This window comes from Chelon labrosus (genome assembly GCF_963514085.1).
Source record: "Chelon labrosus genome assembly, chromosome: 9".
NCBI lineage: Eukaryota > Metazoa > Chordata > Actinopteri > Mugiliformes > Mugilidae > Chelon > Chelon labrosus.
In genome coordinates this window covers 15033464-15056604 of record NC_140359.1, presented here as the reverse complement: position 1 = coordinate 15056604, position 23141 = coordinate 15033464, and the positions used below count along the sequence as shown (strand labels likewise).

Below are 23141 nucleotides of genomic sequence, written 5' to 3'. Positions count from 1 at the left end.
CCATGCGCAGCAGCAGCACTGCGATCAGCAGAACTGGGCTGGAGGCCACAGCCCCTGTGCTGTTGTGGTGGTGATGGCTGTGACTCTTGTGGGGCCCGTTGCAGTCGTCTCCGAAGCAACACTCCATCTTGGCTCCGGAGTTTCCGCCATTAGCCTTCTCGCAGAAAGCCTTGTACGTGCACGACTTCATCACGGTGTCTGAAAGAGGGCGAGACACGCGGTTAAAGTGCTTCCAAGTGACTGTGTTCGCTTGGTATGACTCTGTGAACCAGATGAACTCCCTTGCACAGTCCCACTCCTCCTCTCTTCACACACTCAAACAGACATACACAGACGAGCGCGCAGAGGCAGTGGTTATCAGAAACTGGGATAACATCCAGCAAACTCAGAGAGGCTTACTTTATGATCCCACTCACACACATACGCTAATATGCAAACGTTTTGGTTTACTTTCGGTGCGTAGAGTATCACCAGGGCTGAAGTTTATTCTGCAACATAAGAGACTCAGAAAAATGTCTTTAGCTGCAAGGTAACAAATGGTTGCATAGATGCAATGATTTCATGAATAAACAAAAGCAACAGAGAGATTCTGTAATATGTCCCAAATAGTAATTGCTTTACTTCTGACTTTATAACCTCTTTTTGTCTATGGAAATGAGTGCTATTTTAGGCCCTACTGACTTCCTTAAACTGTGACGCCACACGAGAAGTCGGTTGTCATTGTTGTGCTGACCTCTAGTGAGGCACTTGTGCATCCAACCAAATAACACTTGTTTGTCTTGATGTGTGTGTGTGTGTGTGTGTGTGTGTGTGTGTGTTTACTCACTGGGTCCTGTGATGGTGGAGCAGGCGTCGGCGTACTGAGGACAGGAGGTGGAGCCCTGCCGGTTACAGTCTTCCTCATTGGATGCCACGCATGTGTGACATTTGAGAGCATGGCCTTCGCACACGGAACAAGAGAGAACACCTGACTTGAGACTAAGCATGTATGTTCACATGGAGGGTAAACGCATTCAGATACATATCTATATGCCCCCCACCACCACCACCCCTCCCTGTGCATCTACACAGGACACACTGAGCAGATATCTGTGCAAGTGTATGTTACGGACACATTTGCACACAATAAAAGCTGTAAAATCATTTCTGTTTAAAACTAACAACCTTAAATCAAGTTCTGTCTTAGGGTTAAATATCCGGATCTGTGTCATAGTATCACCAGCAGTCGATCCGTCTCAATCGGACAAACAAACAAACTAATAAAAAGTTAGTCTTGCGTGATAGAAACTTACTGTGACAGGCCAGAGAGATGAGCAGCAGCAGGACAAGAGCAGTCTTCATGGCAGCTGAATAATGGGTCAGTGTGTCTCCAAGAGTCCAGAGATAGAGTGAGGCGAGTCTCTGATGGAGGGGACACACGGAGGGGGTGAGGTGGAGAAGGAGGTGGTTTAGCCATGGGAAGGTGTCTGAGGGCATTAAGGTCTTATCTCCGTAATCTGCATCTATGCTGCACAGCCAGCACACTGCAGTAATTAGACTTAGACCAGTCAAGCTTTAACAGGGAGACGGTGTTACATCTCAGTCCCATCAATAACAGAAATTTGAGGTCATTTGATAGAGCCTTGATGCACAAACAACACAATGGGAATTCATGCAGCAGTCGGGACACTCAGTGAGTCTGTGCTCAACGTAATTATGAAGAACTGCAACAAGCTAAAATAATAAAAAAGAAACAATTTAGTAGAACAAATTATTTTTATTCAGGCAAATGTACACACATTCACGCCGCTTCAACAAGTGTGAGATCGCAATTTCTAATACAGGTACGAACTGTTAAACAAAGAGCAGATAATTACAAAACAGCATTTTATAAAGCAAAAACAAGAGGTAACCTGACGTTAGAGTGGCACCAACAAATAAAGTGACGGCACATGAGTAGATTTGTTTCACAAGTGGATTTAAAAAGATTATCACACCTTACATCTTTTATAACAGTGACAAGAACTTCACTGAATATTGAAAACAGTGGAGTACCAAAAATTATCTATTATATTTTTGTCTGGTTTCAGTTTTTTTTTAACCGAATGTTACTTGATTTAAATATTTGTGAATATTATAATGTATTTAGTGAGAATTTATTTTGTCGAATGTGAAGAAAATTTTATTACAATTATAGAAAAAGACAGTATTGCAAGAAGATCAGAGTCTCAATTATCATACTGGTACCAGTTCTGAATTTCCTCACTGATACCCATTGATTACAGCCCACGACTAAACACATCTAGAGTATAATGGTGTGGTCGGGAAACCATCTGTATTATGAGAAATCAAAGCAGCGACAATAAACATGCAATGAAACAAATTTATTTGTTCAGTAACTAGTGCACTGCTGTAGATTACAGGCATGAGGGATCACATTGTCATCACACATAAGCAACAGACGGCAGCTCTTCAAATCCTGTTGTCTCATGGTAAGAGGTAAATGTGATTAGTGGACACTCAGTATATAATAATGTTAAATATCTTCAGTCAAAATATAGAGTCACTGTGTCTTACTGTTTTCCAGTTGTTCACAACTGTTAACACACTATAGTTAACATACAGTGGTGGTCCTTGTTACACAACATTGAAGTGACTCTGTGATGATTTAGTGGATCGGACAAAACGGTGCTGACAGGAAAAAGTCAATGATTGTCATGTTATTACATGTCTCTGTGACTGATAAACAATCTGCAGCTATGTGAATTGTCAATAATCCCAAATGGACCACACTGTAAACCAGATAAAGGAAAATCACTTGTAGCTCAATTTCAGTGTCACTCCTGAACAAACCAAGGCCTCTGAGGTCTACGCTCTTTCCCCAAACAATCCTAAATCCAGTTCTTGTGCAGTTTTATTTTAAACATGACCTCATTCTGCCCCAAACAATACCCCTGAGCTCTTCTCTTTCAGAATAAAATCTGTTTACTCTGTAGAAAAATACATCTAATGGATTGTTGCTTTAATATAAAATAATCCTTGTCAGTCGTCCATCAGTGTGCAAGTCCAACCTTCAAAACAAACCTGCAGTCAATCTGATGTCATCCTGCAGGAGGAGTTATCTGTTAAGCTGATGGGAATTTAAGTTGAGCAACCAGTAGGTTGTTTTTCCACTGGTGTGATGGACAAAAGCACAAAGGGGCCCCAGATGGCCTCGCAATGGGCACAAGATGCAAAAGAAGTGATCACATATAATTAACATGTACAGAAAGCTCCGGTCACATGTAGTGCAACTGTAGAATACAGGAAGTTACTTCTGTACACAAGCCGGCTCTGAGATGCACGATGGGAACAGGGTACGAGAGCTGCTTCTTGGCTGGGGGCATGCACAGGGCATCTCTGCAGGCGGTAGGCAGGGCCGGAGGGGCGGTAGTGTCTTATTCCCATTATACAACAACCTCAGTCTATTCTTCCCATTTTGGCAATCAGCTCATCACAGATCTTTGTGAGTTCCTCAATCTCTTGATTCTGTTAAAAATAGAAGAGGTACATAAAATCTGCACTGACAATGCATTACATTACATTTCTTGTACTGCAGCATGATGGGAACGAGTTTTACCTTCTGCTGCAGGGCTTGTTCCAGAGACTCGTTCTTCATCTGCTCCTTCCTCAGGCTGGCTGTCAGCGCCATGTTCTCTGAGCCTGCCTTAGCACGCACCTGAGCGATCTCCTCATTAGCCCTGAGAGATTCATGGAAATTAACACGCATTCAATACGACAGCGAATCTTTAAAACTGAAACACTTTCCGGTTTAACCTCCTCATACTTGTCTAGTTTCTCCTCAGCGTGCAGTTTTAGTGTCTGGTATCTCTGCTCCTCCTGCTTGACTCTGGCCAGATACTCCTGAGCACATTTCTTCAGCACCTCTTCATTCTGTATGAGGAAACAAATCAAACACGACATTGTTTGTCAGCCACACCTTCACAGAATGAAAGCAGTGTTGTTCACCTGTCACTCTTTCACATACATTTGTACCCGTGTGTTATCCTAATATTCTAACCTTTGGTCTTACACTGTGGTAATTCTCACTGGTAACCCCTTCTCCTTGTAATGTTACTGACTTCCTACGTTTATTCCTAGAGGCTGCCCGGGATAACCACAGCTGTCTCTCCATACATAAACAGCTGCTCTGAGGCAGCTCAGGGTCAAGATTTGGGCATGAACTCCTTTAATCAATGGGCTTTTGTGTGGTGTTTGTCAAGAGAGCGAACAATGTTTGAGGGCTAGGTTCATTGAGTGGCTTTCCATCTAAACCCCCGTTACTGTTCTTACGACCACTGCCCTCAATCACCTTATTCCGACCTTAATCTTTATACAACCCTTTAATTTGTGCTCCTATCAGCCAGTCACCTCAGCACGTGGAATTCACACTTCCTGCTTGTATTTATCTAGACATGAACTTGTCCCAGCACTGCTTACTTTCTTAAAACCCTCGAGGGTGCTCTTCATGTTTTCGTAACGGCGAAACACGTCAGAAAGAGAGCGCTCCACCGAGTTCAGGTCGGCCAAGGCGGCTTCCTTCTCCATCGTCACTGCATGCAAAGCCTTCTGGGAGCTCATGGTGTTGCGCTGCTCGTCCTCTGATTGAAGAAGAAGACATTATTGTGTACTATTAAATAATTAATCTCTTATAATAGAGCGGGGGGAAATTCAAAAATATCATTGTAAAAGAAAGAAATCCGATTACATCCAACAACCCGTGAAATAGATGATTACACGGAAGTAACACAAGTCTTTTCTACATCCCTGACCCCACAGTTTAAATGATTTGGTGGATTTCAGCTGAAAACATTTCTACTCACCAATCATCTGAGCAATCGTCTTCTCATATTCTGCAACAACCTTCCTGTAGAAAGACACAATAAATGCTGTTCTTTAGAGATAACATTTCATATTACGTAATAATTTCCAACACAGTGACCAGTTCAGGCTGTCAAAACCACACTCTCATGGTGATCATCCATTCTCCATGAGACCTGAGTGAGATCATGCGGCATCATGTTCTCTAACCTCATCTCCTCGACTTGCTGTCTGCAGTCCTCGTACTTTTTCTTCCATTCGTTGGCTTCAGCCTCTTTAGTGATTATCTGAAAGGAGACCATGTTAGTTCACTACACAATCTACTGCTAACATTCAACATGTTTGATGTGTGCCATACGAGTGTGTACCTCCTCCCTGATGAGGGTCAGGACTGCCTGCTTTTCCGCCTCACTGATGCAGATGGAATCCAAGACCTGACTTCCCGTTTTCTGCATTTCACTTCCCTCTGGTTTGTTCTTCAGTTTGCACGTGTCTTCATACTGCTGAGAGCAGAAGGAAATCAGTCACGGCCTATTTGTTTTGTTTTTTTCTTGTACACCCAGTAAAAAATAAGGGGTTTAACCCGCCAAGCTTCTTAAGAATTTACAAGGTATTTATGACAAAAACAGTCTCGATTTAATTTTATGGCAAATACTGCCATAAAATCTCTCTAAAGTTTGATTTTAATTTTGTGTCCCCTAAAGTTTTTGGTACCTTCTCATATTTTCATACAAATTTGCATAATTTCCTGTTTATTTAATTCCAAAAAGTCCCTCTCCTTTCCTTCCTCATCTTTCATTTCATACCCGTCATGCCTTTCGATTAGCGTTCTTACATATGTCATCCTCCTTCTGCTCCTCCTTGTGTCTCTCTCCTCTCTCATTTTGTCCTTTGTGGGATTATGACAGTCATATTCTAATCTCCTGAATGATAATCTAAATCCATCTGTCACCTGAGCAGATGAACATGGTGGCACCTGCTGCCCTACAGCACGCTACAGTCATGGTATCAGACAGCTGATCAGATGGCTCTAAACCCAAAACTGGGCAGTTAATTAAACCTCACAACAACAACACTTTATGTTTTTTTATTTCTAGTCACTCATGTGTATGTGATGAAACAAATGGAGGTGAAAGTGCCATGTTACCATGACATTGATGTGTTATGCTGGAACAAGCTTAGACTTGTCAAAGCTGCTTTCATCAGGTGACAGTTCAGTTTGAATATTAAAAGAGTGTTTCAGCTCCATCTAGTGGTCACTGGTGGGATCATTAGAAACAAATCTATACACATGACAAACTAATCACTGTTTCTCGCCTTTGTACATACAGCAGATGCAAGGAAAACTAATTCTGTGGTCAAACGTGATAATAACTCACCACAGAGCAGCAGTCAGAAACCTCAGGCTTGGAAGTCACACTGCAGTCTTGGGCTGTAGGAAAACAATGAAGTCATGTTAAGAATGACTTTAATACAGTTCATCAATGTGAAAAGCAAGCGCATGAAAGGAAAATATTAAAATATCTAAATAAAACTTTGTATTTCATCTCTTTGAAGAAAAAGTCTTAAAATAAGTGTTTTCATTAAGACTGAATCTTTAAGCTTTAGTCTTGATATGATCCCACCCATTAATTTTGACTTTATGATAGATAGATAGATAGATAGATAGATAGATAGATAGATAGAAATTCAGGATAAAACACACACTTCTTCTTGTAATTACATATTACAAGAAGTTCATACTTTAAACCTACATAATCATCAGCTCAATAAATCTTTGTCTTCCCACTAATTCATGCATTTGGGATCTATAAATCCAAAGCTACTAGATTTGATGCACAAGTATTCAAAATAACCGTCTCCAATAACTGATGTTGGATATTACTATAAATTATTCAAGTAATATCTACATCTTATTCCAAAGACAAACATATTTAAATAGGTATTCAGTCATAAGTCTGTGCAAATTAGGCTTGTTTAAGTTGTCGGTTGGACTGGCCTTTAGTCCTGCTCGGACATCCAAACCTTAAATCAGTTTAGTTTGAAAATAATCAATTTTATTTTATTTTATTTTTTATTTTTTTTACTTACTACACATCTCAGCTCAAACAAACACAGTAAACCAAACACCAACTCCTCTAAACATGTGAAGTTTCTTTTTGCCTGTGACTCACAATGCAGCACAAAACAACATGTAAAGTTAATGATTAATGTGTGTGTCTGCGCGACCTTGTTACTGTCCAGTATTGACTGACTGTGGCTGACTGTTTGCCCACAGGGAAAACAAAGTGTCAGGACATAACCTTATCTGATCTCGGTACAGTAGAGCCCTTCACTATGTAAATAAATAACTGAATTCACTGAGTAATAACTGAAATATTCACTGTTGTAACTGTGTATACAAGACAACTAAACAAGTATCAGTATCAGTTAAATAAATCTTTAACTGACACTTTTACTCACCGTTGTGGTCCTTTTCTGGTTTGACCCCGACACTGCTCGCCAACTTCTCCTCGTCTGTGGCGTGGCCTCCATGATGGTCATCCTTCAACGGGAAAAAAGGTTAATCATCCACACTGACTGTATGTTGTTCTCAAGGGCTAATGCTGTCTCATGAGTCAGAGGACAACTAAAGAGCAGAAATGTGTTCAGTGCTTACCTGTCCACCTGCATCCTTCTGCATCGACTGGCTCTGCTTTACTTTACATGAGTTCCTGAGGGTGAAGGTCAATAACAACATCAGTGTTGACACAGGCCAGATCAGGTAAGATGTAACGTGTACATGTGGACAGGTGTAATGATGAGAAGAGAAAGGAGGAAACATGGAAAGCCTTACAACAGGACCACATAACTCTGCTTTGTGTGTGCTGAGCTTGCATGCTCTGTTAAAAGTGCTGAATTACGCAGAATATAAAGCAGATTAATGAAGGCGTTCGCCAAACTGAAAATAAGAGAAAGAACATTTGCACAGAGCATTAAAGGGAATTATAGGGTTTCCTCTAAAGCTTACTCCCTTCTACTTAGTAATTATGTTCCTCACGCTTTCTTTCCACCCTCACTTTATGTTTGAGGGTGTATTTTTTTTACGTTGGTTGCATGTATTAAGAACAGAAATAAGTGCAGATGTAAAACACACACACACACATTTCTGCACACACAGTTATGCAGTACTTACAACAGAACACAGAGGAAATGGACTTGCTCAGCAGTCCTGATGCCACACAGAGAGAAGGGAAACATAATGACAGGTTTTGGGAGGAAAAGGAAGGAAAGACATAGGAGAGGATGGGACAGGGGTTAGGTTGAACACAAGGTGAGTGTAGGGGTTTATTATAGTTTAGCAAACCAAAAAAGAAGAAGAAGAAGAAGAAGAAAGCTATCCCAAAACTAGACCATTGTCACCATGAAATAAATGAAATAAAAACTGGATTTAACTGAAACTGGAGACATTTAAATCTGTTGAATAAAGCAATATACTGGATCATATTACCATCCAATATTTTCTTTGATTGAGGTGATGAGAGGGTCCATCCGAAAAATAACTATAAAAAAATGTTTATTCATCTTATGAAATAGACCATCTTGTTATGTGCTGACTTGTACCACAAACTATATCATCTGAAATTATCAGTCAGGACTGTTATGTTAGAATACATTTGTTTTCACTAGTGTACCTAATGTTTTGGCAAGTTAGTCCAGCTATAGATGTAAATTTGCTTAGTGTACTTTTTACGAAAAGCTAGGTATTACAAAGTAGGCTTGCATGTAATTCTTCCTATGTCAACAGAGATAATAGAGATGTAGCTTAGAAAACAAACCACAAGAGGGCGCTGTTTGATATTTTAACTCCTTACTCAAAACATTCTGCCTGCAAACACTGATTAATTTATCAAAAATACTGTTAATGCCAGCCTAAAATATCCAGCCTAATCTAAATTAATATCTATACAGATGCAAAGCAGGTGTGAACTTGGTTGTCAACAACCAAGAGTTGGCTGAAAGCTGTCTCTTGAGTGAACCCACATTATAAGCATTGTCTGAATGTGTTATTATGATTTAATGTCTAAACCCAAGCTGATATAGTACTTTGTCTAAAATGAACAACTATAATAAACACTATAATAAGACAGATGTAAGGGGAATGAATGTGTATGGGAGAAACAACATCTGACAGAGCTTTTCAAGATACAAAACAGGCCTCTGCTGATTGTTAAAATGGGAAACACTTTGATCACTACAGATTCATTGTGCACAATAGCAGCATTCACGATTACTGTTCCCAGCGGCCATTAAAAGAGAAGCGTTTGTTAAGCTTGAAAATCTGTGAGTCATTTTAGCTCAGCTTCAGCCTGTGTGTAGCTGTGGCCGCAGACTGGAACGAGGGTGATTGTGATTGATGACTGGGGAGGACTGGCCTTTGTGTGCGCTCTACTCACGAGATAATTGCGTTGTTGGTGTCACAGATCACTTTTGTGTTGCCGTTGAGCAAATCAGCGTCCACACAAATGTCATGATTTAGGCTCAGGTTTGAGTCCGGGCTGGAGTCAGACATCACTGGGGCCTCGTCATCTACCTCTGTAGGATCAGGTTTGTTCAGTGAGGAGAGGACAGGCAGTGATGGGGGCCGGAGAGCCTGGGACGTTGGGCTGGATGGGGAGAGGGTTTCTCCAGGAACAGGCTTGTTGCTCAGGGTCAGATTGAGGTTCTGATCCAAACTGAAGCTGTTCTTATTAGGTACGGAGTCTGTAAGGTTGTTCAGAGAATCGACCTCTTGAGGCGGAGCTGTAAAGAAGAAAAGTAAGTAGGTTTATATTGCATCAGTAAAAACACAAGGCAACAGACAAAGAACACAAACATAGAAATAATAAAAAGAGAAAAACAACATAATAGTTACATTAAGCAACAGGAAGTTACAGAAATTCTAGTCTAAACAGGTCGATCTTCTACAACCACCAATCCTGATCAGACTTCAGTGACAGATGGCTACAGGAGAGCTCTACTGAGTGACCCTAAAAGCTGCAAATGAATTGTATAATTAAAAGATCTATATCACATAAGAGCACTTAGAGAAACGGTTCTTAACCTTTGTTCAGTACTGTCTTTAAACTATTTTTATTTTGGTAAGTACACCCTGACCAATGCAGAACAATTTATTTTAGCTGGGACAATCCATAACAAATAAAACAATAAGTTGGTGAGGAGTCGGTGTTTGGTCTTTAGTGATACCTTGGAACAGGAAAGAGAAGTAAGTAAAGGACCGGGTTTGCCGCGGCCAAAAGAGGAACTTGATGACGAGTAGTTTTATTAAATACTTTTATTTATGTCACTGCTGTTAAACCCACAGACCGGACATTTTTCAGCCCTCAAGCTAGCTTTTAACTGAGTAGGTTGTGTAATGCTTTTTTTTTGTGCCTTCTGTGGCAAAAAACAATGAGAGTGACCCAAAACTGTTAAAAGCCCACATGACACTCCTTGATGGCAGCAGCCAGCCCCAGCAGGATGCAGCCTGACACAGGCACACGCACAAAAACGGTTTAGGAAAAAATAAAAAATAAAAAAAACATGAAAGACAGCACAAGGTGTTGACCTGGCCTCCAAATTCACTAGATACCAAACCGATCAAGTATCTGTGGGATGAACTGGAACAAGCCTGATCCACAGAGGCCCCTCCCCTCAACCCATAGGACCCAAAGGCCCCCACTAACAACACTCTGTTGGCAGACACCGCAGGACACCCTCAGAAGACCCATGTCCATTCTCTGATGAGTCACAACTGTTTTGGAGGCACAAGGAAGACCGACACAATATTAGATTAGGTCATAATGTTATGCCTGATCGGTGTATAGTAGGAAAAGAGAAGAGGACCCTGTGCAGAACCTTGTGATACACCACAAAACAGCGTTTCAGACAAGGACACATAGTGACTGTCAGAAAGGTGATAAAGGCACCTTTCTCTGTTCGTGAACCACAGCTACACAGGCCTTGATTTGAGTGATTGATAAAACCTCTGCTTCTAGCGTTGGAGCACTTAAAATGGCGGCTGGCTTCCTCTCAGAACACTTCACTTCCTGTGTCCTCATACATCCCATTCACAGCAAGCTAACGAGCACAGCAGCAGGCTGGTCTCCGTTGAGTCAGATCGCCGCTGAAACACAGGCATCTCTATCACTGAATCCCCCCCCCCCACTCCCTCCCAAAAATAATCTCTCCTGTATTTCTTTTTAGCGAGCACACTACATGAATGGAGTCGCTGTGGTTTCACCTCGGGTGGGTAAAACTTTCTCACATCGTTTGTCATCAACAAAAACTGACGTGCGAGTTATCACATCACACAGCCAGTTAATGGTTCTGCATGAAATCTGGGTACTTTTAGACACACGCCCTTTAGAGACAAGGAACAGATGTAGAGGAACCACACCCGGTCATACAGAGTACACACCACCACGTGGCCTAGCAACAAAAATAACGTCAGGCTTTATTACAGTTTCACTACTCAACAAAAATAAAGGGGAGAGGGGGAAGCAAGACAGAGTGCGTAGAGAAGTAGGCACAAGTACACACATTGTTGTGTAAGGATGCATCTACATATTTGTTGAAAGGTACATACACTTAGATTGTGGTTGTCATTTCAGTTTTGTAATTATAGGGTATCGGTTTGTGCAGACAGTCATCTTTTATTTATGAAACTAACCCAGATTTTATACCATTTCGTAGCATGTGACTGATTTTACATAAAAAGGAGACAGTCAACGTCTGTGAAGTGGAATCAATAATAAACACATTAATCTCTCTGTTTTCCGGCGTCTCATACACTGTGGTCAAAACAAATGAAATTCCAAAAGGTTGAGACATGCAAACCACACAGACCAATTGTATCCCAGCACTCCAGCAGTAGATTGCTTATTAAATGAATTACTTCTAATAATTGCTTTAGAGAATGTATTTTATGTTTGCAAACAAAATGTACTTTGGATTATTTGTCACTGTGGTAATGTGTAATACTTGTGTGTCTGTGCGGGTGAAAGCAGGACAGCTGGAGGAGTGTGTGTGTCTGTTGTAGTGGGCCCTTTTTGGCAGCTTCAGAAAGAGGAAATTCAACTACCACATATTTTATTTGGAAGCCTAACCAAAGAGATTTCATTTAGATTTCTAATTACCTTTGATATACATACTCCGGGTCGTATGCCAATCCGAGATCTGATACTTTAAGCAACCTGATGTTCCCAGTATTGAGTTATGTAAAAAATAACAGTCCAAATTTAATTTAGATTTAATTCAAAGGCATTAGTGTAATTACTGCTGCTGCGGTGATAGTAGTGCCAGTTCACCCAAACTACAAAGGACAGATTGGAGGAAAGTAAAAAATATATTTGTATGGAGTAATCATGATGTGATTAGAAGTGGCGTCTCAATACCTTTTTTATTTGAAGCAACAAAGATAACACTGCTGTTTTAGTAAAAACTGACATCCATGATCTCATTTTAGTGAGAAAAGCATTTTTTTTTCTGCATGCGAACTGTCCAACCTCACTCAGTCCTGATCTAGATCTGACCTGTTTGTATTGTAAACTCTTCAGGCTGAATATGGGTTATGTATTGTTAGAACAGTGTCAGGTCAAATGCTGATATGGTGACTGAGCTTTAGCGCAAATAATTTATCTGTTGTTACATTAAAAAACACCGTTACAGCAGTGATATACAGGTGCAACAAAGCCCACTTTCAACCACACCGAATCACTGCCAACAGTGATCCTGCTGCAGGGAAAACTTCCCTTTCAACATTGTGTTAAGTCATATCCCTCTCAGACTGACATCATCATGAGTTAAACCTGCTTTTCTGTCTGGCTGAACCTGAATCAGTCAACCGTCCTCTCGGCCTCGGTTTTATCAGGAAAGTGTCTCAGCTGCAGACTGAAGTCTCTCTGTCGACAACCAGGAGTTGGGTGAAAGCTGGCTCTTGAGTGGATCTACATTATAAGCACTGTCTGAAAGTCTTATTACTCTTTAAAGTCTAAACCCAAACTGACATAGTACTTTATCTAATATGAATACAGTGTCATTTTGGCAAGATTAATTAATTATATAGGAAATATCTGATCAGAGTAACAAGAAAACAAGATTATCAATCTGACAGGAGGTTAGGTATCTGCTTTTAGTAGTCCAATGTTGACATGGTACACACATTTTGTCAGAATATCTAATATCACTGTTCATATATGACAAATTATAAGCGCACTGAGTAATCTAAACATCTGTCTCACCTGTGTGGTTGGAGTTGTCCAGCTGGCCCAGCAGCTTCACAACACCAGGAGACTCGGACTCTGGAGTCCCGAAGGTCCCCTCAGAGTCCGAACTGCGGGAGAGAGGAATGAACAGATTTATTTTATGTCCGTGATCGAAGGAATATTTAATTTGAAAGACGAAAAAAGGCTGAACTGGCTGGGACTGTCTGAAAAGATGGCGACAGGGGTCCGCCTAGTGCCAGTGTTGTGGGACACCACGGAAAAACTAAGGCCACAAACATCCGTTTGCTTTGTCACAGCCTTTAGAGATATTATCTGGAACTAATGACGGACTCTGGAGTTTGAAAATGTGCTGAAACTGAGAAAAAGTACTTCCAAAAAACTGCAACCCTAAACTCACGTAGGGATTTGTGGGGCATGTGATACAAAACAAATCACATTGCCTTGTTTAGAGCTATAAAAAGAGTTTCAAACAACAGTGTACTGTCTTTAATAACAAAGAGGCATTCAAAATGCTGTTCTTGTCTACATTAACAACATGTACAGTGAGTATGCTACACACAGTTAACCAATAATCTACGTAAAGCTACGAAGGCTCATGTGTTGCAGTGTCAAAGTTATTCTAACAAATAACAAATGGCTTTCCAATATTCTCTGTTTTCTCAGAGTGACATTAAACCAACAGCTTAAATTCAAAGAAGCTCAAAATAAACAAACTGCTTTTATTTCAAAGGAAGTGAGAGGAAGGGAGAGGAGAGGAAGTGAAGCCCTAGAAGGCCACCTGCATCCTTTGCTCCTGAATAAGGACACACTGCCTCCCACAACAGTAACTCACACACATAAACACACACACAGTCTTTCGGTGTGCTCTGTCAGCTGCCTAGACACCCAGCCCAAATTTATTTCCAAACTGTGGAGAGACAAAAAGGAGGGGGAGACACATCCACAGCGAGGGTTTTTGTGCGTGTGCCCGTTCCCAGCCACTTGAACGCACATCAAAACGTCCGCGCTCTAATGAAAACCAGCACAAGGAGGAACACACAGCTCACAGTGCCAATACCCAACCGCACTCCATCTCTGATAACAAGCTCACACAAACACATTCAAACAGTCTGGGGCCCTATACGACACCACCATCCAGAGCTAATCCTAATATACATACCCACCCCCCACCCTATGGCAGCACACACACACACAGTGAATCACATCCCAGTGATGGCCCCAACGGCTGCAATCTTGGATGGTTACTTAGAAACTAGAAATGGACAGATAAAAAAAGACGAAAGCTGTGTCTTTTTCCCCTCCTCCCCCGCCTTTCAGAAACTGTTCCCAAACTGCTAAGGAGCGCTCTCGTACACACACAAACACACACACACAAATAAAAACAGGCCTACTTAATTACACAGTCATATCCTTGGCAAGGAAACCGGATGGTAAACAAAATGAATAAAACAGTACTTTGAGTGCCAGTATTTTGACTGAGGATCTGTTTTTAGAGAGCGACAGCATAGGAAAGAGTCTGAGATTATACCACAGCATCCGTCAGTTTATCTGAGAGTGTGTATATATCCACCACCTGTCAGTATGACTCAGGGGAATCTGCCTCCATCCCACAAACACCCACACCCTCAATACATTTTCAGGAGTACAAGTGGTACCACAAAGCCTCTATCTCTGATTTTATTCCTCGGACACAACTAGCTATGTGCTCGTCCCTCACTTTCACATGCACACTGTAATATCTGCTCCGAGCCTTCTTACTTGTCCTCTCTGTCATCCTTTGCTCTGGGCTGCCCATCGTCTCCTGGACCTCCAGTCACTGCTGACCACGTCCATTTGGCCCACTGGACGGGAGACAACCAGGACATCCCTGCAGCACGTCTAATTTAGAGGTAAACTTCCTCTTCCTCCCGATCAGTTTAGACTCTCGTTGCTGTCAAACTAACTGGAAATGTGGCGACCTTCCTGCGCTCCTCCGTTTCTGGCTGTCGAAAATGAGACGTCGATTTGTCTTTCTGATGTTCTCCTTTCTTGCTTTTTATACGGCTGTTTCACTTCCTCCTCTTGCTCAGAGGCTTAGCCTTCCCATCCTGCTCTTCTGCTGTTGTTGACGCTCGTGCGAGAGAGAGAGAGAGAGAGAGAGAGAAACGTGTCTCACAGTGCTGCAGCTGCTTCTGCTGCCGCTTTGCTCGCCACAGCACTGACTCACACAGTAGTGCAGATTACCAGAGCATCAGTAGTCACTCCCCTCTCTGCTCCCCTCCTTCTCCCTTTCTGTCTGGGAGGACGATCAGCTGGTTAACAGACATCGGCTTGCCCTGCTCCCACGTGTTTGTGAACTCGCTCGCTAGCTCTCAGGAGTTTGCCTCTCCCCTCCCCGGCTCTTTCAGGGTTTGACAATTGTGAGGGAGGAGAGGGGGAGAGGGGGGAGAGGAGAGGCAAAGCTTCCTGTTTTAAGAAGCCAGAAGGCTCTGTTTTCACTGAGACGGATTACCAGACGTTTGTGTCTCCACAGTGAAGAATGGACGAGGTGTAGAAAAATATAAAATATACATTATAATACTGTAAAGCCCTTATTGTCTCCATTTTCAGTTACTAAACAACATCAGTTTCCCTTCGTTTCTGTGGACTGTGGTAGTGATCCCGTGCAGTAAGTGACTGAGCAGTTGCTGACTAAGAATACTGTGTTTATATATATGTATATATAATAGACACAGGTAGATAACATTTAATCTGCCATTAGTGCCTCGATGTGTCACCAGACCTACAGAGGATCTATTGATCACTGAAAATATTCAGGCCAGACAGAAATCGAATCAATAGAGCAAACCTAGATTCAGCAGTAACGATGTGAGCTACCCTTCACACTGGCAGATAAGTCATTTAGATGAAAGCTCTCATCACTGCTGCTCACACATGAGGTGGGTCATGGCTTATGTAACTCTAAGTCCAGGCTTTCACATTTATACATCCCTCTCCCACACAGGGTATCTAGGCCAGATGAGACGTGTTCTGTGAAAAAACATGGACCATAACTAATCTAATTACAAGAAGACGGCTCAGTTACTGTAAAAAACGGTCCAAGGGTGGTGGAAAAACAAGGAGTAAAGACGTTTCAGTTTTTATTTGCGCTTTGAGGAAGCTTCCCTGCTGTTTACTGCTCACACATGAAACACGTGGAGGAAAGACAGAAGCTCTTTTATCAGCTGGTCCGCAGACACACACAAGGATACAGAATAGAAAGCATGCACCAGCGCAAACATAATCTTACACGGTGGTGAGCACAGAGAAAGAGGCCCTGTTCAATCTACGGCAGGCGGACAGAGACACTCAACAAATTAGGAGCACGGCAGATAAAGCAGCATTTATTAAAATGGAGGAGGGAGACAATAAGGAGATAATAATGAGAGTGTTTTGAATATGAAAGGGAAAGAAAGTGAGTTTTGGGCAAGACTAGAATGTCAAACATGTGTTTGTGTTTTTTTTTAGCATTCCTAAGACCGTCTCCTTTCCCTCCTTTGTTTCTTTGTCTGTCAGTCACAACAGCCGAGAGGAAAAACCTGTCTGTCTCAATGAGGAAGATCTGCTCAAAGCTAATAAAGCCCCTCAAGCAGCACACTAAAAACGTAAAGGACATCCTGTATTGCACAAACTATTTACCCTGCTACACCCTTAAGCTGTAAAACTTGACTGAGGACACAGGAAAAAAAATGGCAGGGATGGAAAGGGAATAAAACTGACTCTCGTGAGACAGAGAGGAAGAAAACAGAGGGAAGAGAATCAGCTCTTACGTAATACCTTGTAACCACAAATAGCACACGCAGTTACAGTGGTAAAAACCCACACATACATGCGGCCATACATGATCTAGCGCTGCCGCCTTAGCACACACAGTATGGCAGATTAAACAGACGCATTACATCAAACACACTCGGCCCCCCGGTTATTATTACATGCTGACAACTAATCCGGCAAGAATCCTCATCTTTAATCATCAATTAGTTTTTGACTGATAGCAGCATGTGTGGGTATGAGCTAAGAATAAATCGACCATGATGGACATGTCTGCGAGTCACAACAGAGCTGATGTGGTACTGGTTGAGATAACCGTGTGTGTGTGTGTGTGTGTGTATGCAGTGCAAGGGCATTAGAGAGGCGTCTCAACTATCACAGACTGTTGATCTCAATCCGCTGCAAGATCATTTTACAGTTTGCTAGTCTGAACCTCAACATTTCCTCTCTACCAACTCTTGGGTTCATTATAAGACACTGTAAAAAAAATAATTAATTACATTTACTTTATATTTGCTGTGAATATTCATGCTGCTTTCACTACTGAGCAGACTGCAGTGGGAACCGGGCCAGCGGTGTCAAAGCCAGTGATGTCTACATTAGAAGCTATACTGTATATTGATTTGTGTATTTATATGTTTTTACATGTGTTCTGTCTTTCACCTGACTGCAAGAGAAAATGAAGTTAAGCTACAGCTGCGCCACATTTGTTAAGGACATTCAAGCCTCAATGTTATAACAACCTTCAATCCTCTGCGCCACCCTCAAGACAAACTTTACGTTTTTATCCCCCACAATAGAGAATAACAAGATGTCAGTGTATTCTGTCCAACGTTTTCATGTTGCGGAGCGTAATTGCAGCTTTCATCCCTTTAATTTTAGACTTAGAGCCAGTCCCGTCTGAATTAGAGGTTACAATCGACCGACTGTACAAAACGCTGTCGAGAAAGCTTTTGTTTGATCAACATTTACACAGCATAGGTCTCACAGAGAAGCATAATCATTCCAGCTGTTACAGTGTTAATGCTCCCGTTCATGTGCCTAAATACAAACCCTAAACATTTCCCAAAGGGAATGCCGTAAATACCAGATACTTGATCCTCTCTGATGGAAACTCAAAAAACCCTTGAGATGAACTGACTTTATGAATGAAGTACTGTACACCAACGCTTTTACACATGACCACATCCCATGTCTCGCATGAATAAACTGATTAATGAACCAGCTAGCTTGCTGTCTGTGTCTGTGTGTAACAACCAATAATATGGCTGGGGTTTATACGTTGTCTTATTGTGTGATTTGGCTCCATCTAGTGGCTGTTGTTGAACCCACATCCCTCACGTCATTAAAATGAATCAAAACAAAAAACAGCAGCCCCTACATTCAGACTCCTCTTCAATTATACAAACCCAGGATGAAAAAGCAAAGAAGACAAAAGAGGCGGAGGGAAGATGAACGATGTGTGGGAGAAAGCCAGGGAGATAAATAACAAATCTGACATCACCTTCTAGACCTTAACCCATTCAGGCCTAAATACTCTTCTGTAAACCCCCTCTCAAAACCTGAGGTTCTTCAAAATATGTCAACGCTTACTAAAACCTTAATTTCTCAGGCTCTGTAGCAGATAAAAACATGAGATAAAAAGCATTTTACAGCTTACTTCTTTGGCTTTCAACTTAACTGACTTGCTAGGGCATAATCTTCAAATGCATTTTTTTTTAAAAATCAATAAACACCAAACATTTTTAAAATTTTGAAAATCAGTAAAGATCTATTTTTCCAATTACTTCGTCAATATCACTTCCTTCCCTTGAGTCAGCCATGACGGATCGCTAGCACGGTGTTTAAAATTTTCGACCAAAACATACTCCACGTGTAGGCTTATTTCGACCAATCACAAAGCGTTTTATTAGTCACATGAGTTTAAAAAAAATCTCTAAGCATCTCTGTCACTCACCTCAAGAATATTTCAGCCAATCACAGTGCATATAATTGGCCATGTGCCTCGAAAAAGACGACAACGCTCAAAATGATGCGTTTGCCGGTCTTAATGGGTTAAACAGAGTTGACAGGATTTCTGGTTTCACCATGGCAACCATTTGGGAAGAAGTCACAAGCGAATAACACTAAGAAAACATCCTTAAAGACAAATTCATTATCATGGCACCTGTCAAAGGCTGCTATGTATATTAGGCAGCAAGAGAACAATTTTTCCTCAAAGTGGATGTTAGAAGCAGGACAAATTGGCAAGTGGAAGGACTTGACTGACTCTGACATGGACCACATTGTGATGGTCACAATGGGTCAGAGTATCTCTAAATCTCTGCAAAACAAAAAACAAAAAAAAAAAACAGTTAATGGTGGCTATGATAAAGGTTTTGCGGTTTGTTTTGTATGAGGCTGTGTGGCCATAGACCTGTCAGGGTGTACATGCTGAACCCCTGTGCCAAAAATGCCTACATATCATGTGAGCATCAGAACTAGACCCATGCATCAGTGGAAGATGGTGGTGTGGTCCATTCATGTGTATGTTTCTCTGATAATTACTGCCTCCCTAAGCATTGTTGCAGACCAGGTGCACCCTTCCATGGAAACGATATTCCCTGATGGCAGGGGCGTCTTTCAGCAGGATAATGAGCCCCGCCCCAAAGCAAAAACGGTTCAGGAATGGTTTGAGGAACACAACAACAACTTCACTGTGTTGACCTGACCTCCAAGCTCTCCAGATCTTAATCCAATCAAGCAACTGTGGGGGGTGCTGGACAAACAAAGGCTGCAAGTTGCAGGACTTAAAAGATCTGCTGCCAACGCCTTGGTCCCAGATACCACAGCACACCCTCAGAGGTCTAGTGTATCAATGGGTCAGGGCCATTTTGGAGGCAAAAGTGGGACCTACTGTATACAATATTATGGTCATAATGTTATGGCTGATCTATGTATGCAGAAAGGAAGATGATATTACAATGATAAATTATACTTTAATGGCTCTCAGCATTATCAAGGCTTACAGAGATCAAACATACAGAGCGACCGATGCTCCAGACTCTTGATGTCTCTTGATCTTTTATGAAGAAAACCCAATTATCTGCAATCAGAGCAGAAAACCAGCATGGAGTGAACTTAGACTTAGAGTTAGACTCGCACTTGCGTAACTTAATTGACAGTGGCATGATAAAAGAGAGAGAGAAAGAGAGAGGCTACACGACAGGAAGAGAGGAGCCTTTTACCGAGGAGTCATGTTCGTACACCAGCCGAGCTATTGTTCGTGACTACGATGGGGACGCAGGAGGACACAGTTCCCAGACAACAGTGAATGCACATTGTACACACATGTACCCACAGAGATGTCACACCCCCTACTGTTCTAATGTTTCTGTTTCCATTCATTCTTTTAATTCCAGTTCAACGAGATTTCCACTCCACGAAATGCAACATATCTCTTTTTATATTATGTATTTATGTACATATTTGTTTACATTTCAATGCAGAAGCAAAAATATGCTGCCAATGGAAGTCTTCAGCCTTTTACTTTACAGCTATTCAGCAGAGTTTTTCTCATACTCTGGGCAAACCAATGTGTAATTAAAATGTTTATTCTCGGATGTCGTTATGTCACGTTACGTTGTTGTGTATTCACAATGCCTTTCTCTTTTAAAGATAAGAAAAGTTTTCAAGCCTTCACTGGCCTGAATTTCTTCCACCGCCGCAAGAAATGAGCTCCAAATGCAGGTCAGCCTCCTCCCAACTGAGAAACTGGATGTTCAGGGGTTTTGCAGAGCGAGCAGGAAGTCCACTGTGCGTCCAAGACTGCTCCAGTTAAGACATAAAACGGATGATTAAGCCAACTAAAATTAGAGCAAAAGCTAAAAGCCTCAATCCCAAGGCAGGGATTGGTTTCTCAGTTTTCCCACAGGGAGGACCCCAACCCCCACCTGCCCTCGCGTAAACACAGATGGATGGAGAAAACTACAGTACGCTTGTGTGGTGGGAAAGATTTTTGTCATCAAAACAACATCTGCGTCAATACATGGCAGCACACAAATATAAGAGAGGAGTGGCTGCATGTAGTGTTGTGTGCGTTAATGTGTATCGGGAGAAAGTGATCTTCAACAAGGGGCTTACAGAAGCTTTTAGAAACGCTGATAAAAGCATCACTGGGAGAACAAAGTGAAAGGACTCACTCTCAGTTACAAAAGGATTAGAGAGAAGAGGGAGAGTGGCGGTTAAGTGCTTTTAACCTCGGAAATGCCGCGGCAACAACATCTTAATTCACTCTCCTTACATTCGGGCAAGAACAAGGCGCCACACAGCTGCAGTTCATCACAAAATACTTTAACGATGTCAAACACACACCGCGAACAAAACATGAATCTGCGGCAGACGGAAATAAACTGTGCAGCTCGTGTGATTTACATCCCACTTTAGAATCAGGGTCACAGCTGCATAATTAATAACCAGCAGCATTATCTCTTCTACTTTAAAAGCGGACTACAAAAGCTGTCGGAAACGACAAAATCTTGGACACGGGCTTAATTGCAGCAGCATGACCTGATCAGCTCATGCTCATTACATCGGACTCTGTGCTAATGTCATCAGCTGCCTCTGTCCTGCTCCACGTCTCTCCTTAGATTTGAATAGCTAAATAGTATTCAAACAAACGCAGCACCAGGTGCTGTGTGCAACGCTGACTCAAGGGCTGACTTGCTTTCAGCCTGGCAGGAAAAGTCTTTAAAGAAAGCATCAGCGCACCAGCACTAACCTTCGCCCCATTATCTCCTGCCTCTATTCCCCTTCTAGACAGAGGCACTGAGTTCATCCACACAAAACAACACAATCTCAAGTACCAAGGGGTGAAATTGATCTGCTGTCATTGATCAGCCGCGCATGCTTCCTCATCACAATCTTACATAAACATATGAACAATGAAGTATCCAGTCTTACATGCTGCTCTTCTTCCGAGGAGAACTGACTGATCCCTTCCTGTGCTGGCTCAGGGAGCCCCCCATGGCAACGGCAGAGTCTGTGTCTCTTTCAGGTTGATCCCAGATGTACGTCGTCCTTTTCCACCTTCCAAGCTTCACCTCCGCTTCTCCTCGGGACAGCCTGGCTCAGCGTCAGAGCCCCACGACGCACTGCTTCTCATGACTGACTAGTTATTATTTAACCAACCAGCCTCTCCCTTTCATCACTGCTTCCTCCTCACTATCTCTGCTGATGCTCTACAGTACGGCCAGGCGTGCTACACATGAATAGCTCCGATGACAGCCCCGCCTCCTCGCTCTACTTCCCTACCTCCATCAACTCTCTCTCTCTCTCTCTCATTCAAAGACACACACACACACACACACACACACACACAACAGAGGCAGATTACATTCTCTTGTTAGGCGGTTCAAAGCCTTTGGATGAGGGGGGTAGTTTAAAAACCCTTATATCCAAGATGTTGGAATGGGGGTAGCTGGTGTGTGTCAGTGTGTCATGGGGGTTACATGATCTGGTTGGCTTGATGGCATTGTTCAAGAGAGAAAGAGTCTCTTCTATTGTTAGTCAGCTGAATATCTGAGATGCAGGGGGTGGGAGAGATTGAGGGAGGGTTGGCGGCAAAAAAAAAAAAAAAAAAACACAGCTTCCCTTGTTGTACCACATTCTCACTACCTGCTGTGATCCTAAACCCACCCCTCTGCACCCCCAAAGTTTAAGCATGACAGCACACACGCATTTGACTGTAAAGGCTCCCAGTTGGATGCAATTAGTAAATCGCAATCCAGACTGGTAGAGACTGAACATGAATGCTAAAGACAAAGACAAGAGATAGTTTGACATTGGATATATACAATGTCATTGGCCCATTCCTCCTATTGAGTGCATTGAGCCTCTTCATGATTAAATAAATAACTTATATCACCTGATTCAAGCATCACCCCGTCTTCTTTGTCTCTTTTGGTTAAACTGCTGATAAACCTCAGAGTACTGGAGGGTCAGGCAGTGGAGCCCAGGACAGGCCCGTCTTTGAGAACTACTGAGAAGCTTTGCTGCATAACTTCCTCCCACTGAAATGAATCACATGAGGCTCACTGTGTGGACTTCTGAATCTGAATGACCACATTTTTTTTTTTTTTTTTTTCTCTACTCGACAGGCACAACTTCACACACCGAGGCAGCAACAATACAGTGGCAATTAAATAATTTATTCGCAAATATATGTATAACTTTTTTATGGTAAATAACAACTAATTTTACCGTGAATTTGGCCGTTTGCTAGCTGTT

General features: G+C 42.0%; 1 protein-coding gene across 3 annotated transcripts; it reads right to left on the bottom strand.

Annotated features, from left to right (window-relative positions):
- Positions 1-1755: 1755 nt before the first annotated feature.
- Positions 1756-22085, bottom strand: LOC311493109 (transforming acidic coiled-coil-containing protein 1-like). Of its 3 annotated transcripts, none has more exons than XM_084551655.1 (13): positions 21816-22085; positions 13101-13192; positions 9276-9621; positions 7499-7553; positions 7303-7384; positions 6219-6271; positions 5208-5342; positions 5050-5126; positions 4842-4885; positions 4459-4619; positions 3806-3912; positions 3599-3719; positions 1756-3507 (listed from the first exon to the last, which is right to left on the bottom strand). In XM_084551655.1, the coding sequence occupies exons 1-13, from the start codon at positions 21878-21880 to the stop codon at positions 3439-3441; spliced, it is 1407 nt and encodes a 468-aa protein (XP_084407781.1). In that variant the 5' UTR covers positions 21881-22085; the 3' UTR covers positions 1756-3438. The 3 variants fall into 3 exon arrangements, with proteins under 3 accessions (XP_084407781.1, XP_084407779.1, XP_084407780.1); XM_084551653.1 differs by lacking the exon at positions 21816-22085 and adding an exon at positions 14844-15425; XM_084551654.1 differs by lacking the exon at positions 21816-22085 and adding an exon at positions 14844-15425 and having other exon boundaries at positions 5208-5339.
- Positions 22086-23141: the final 1056 nt, after the last annotated feature.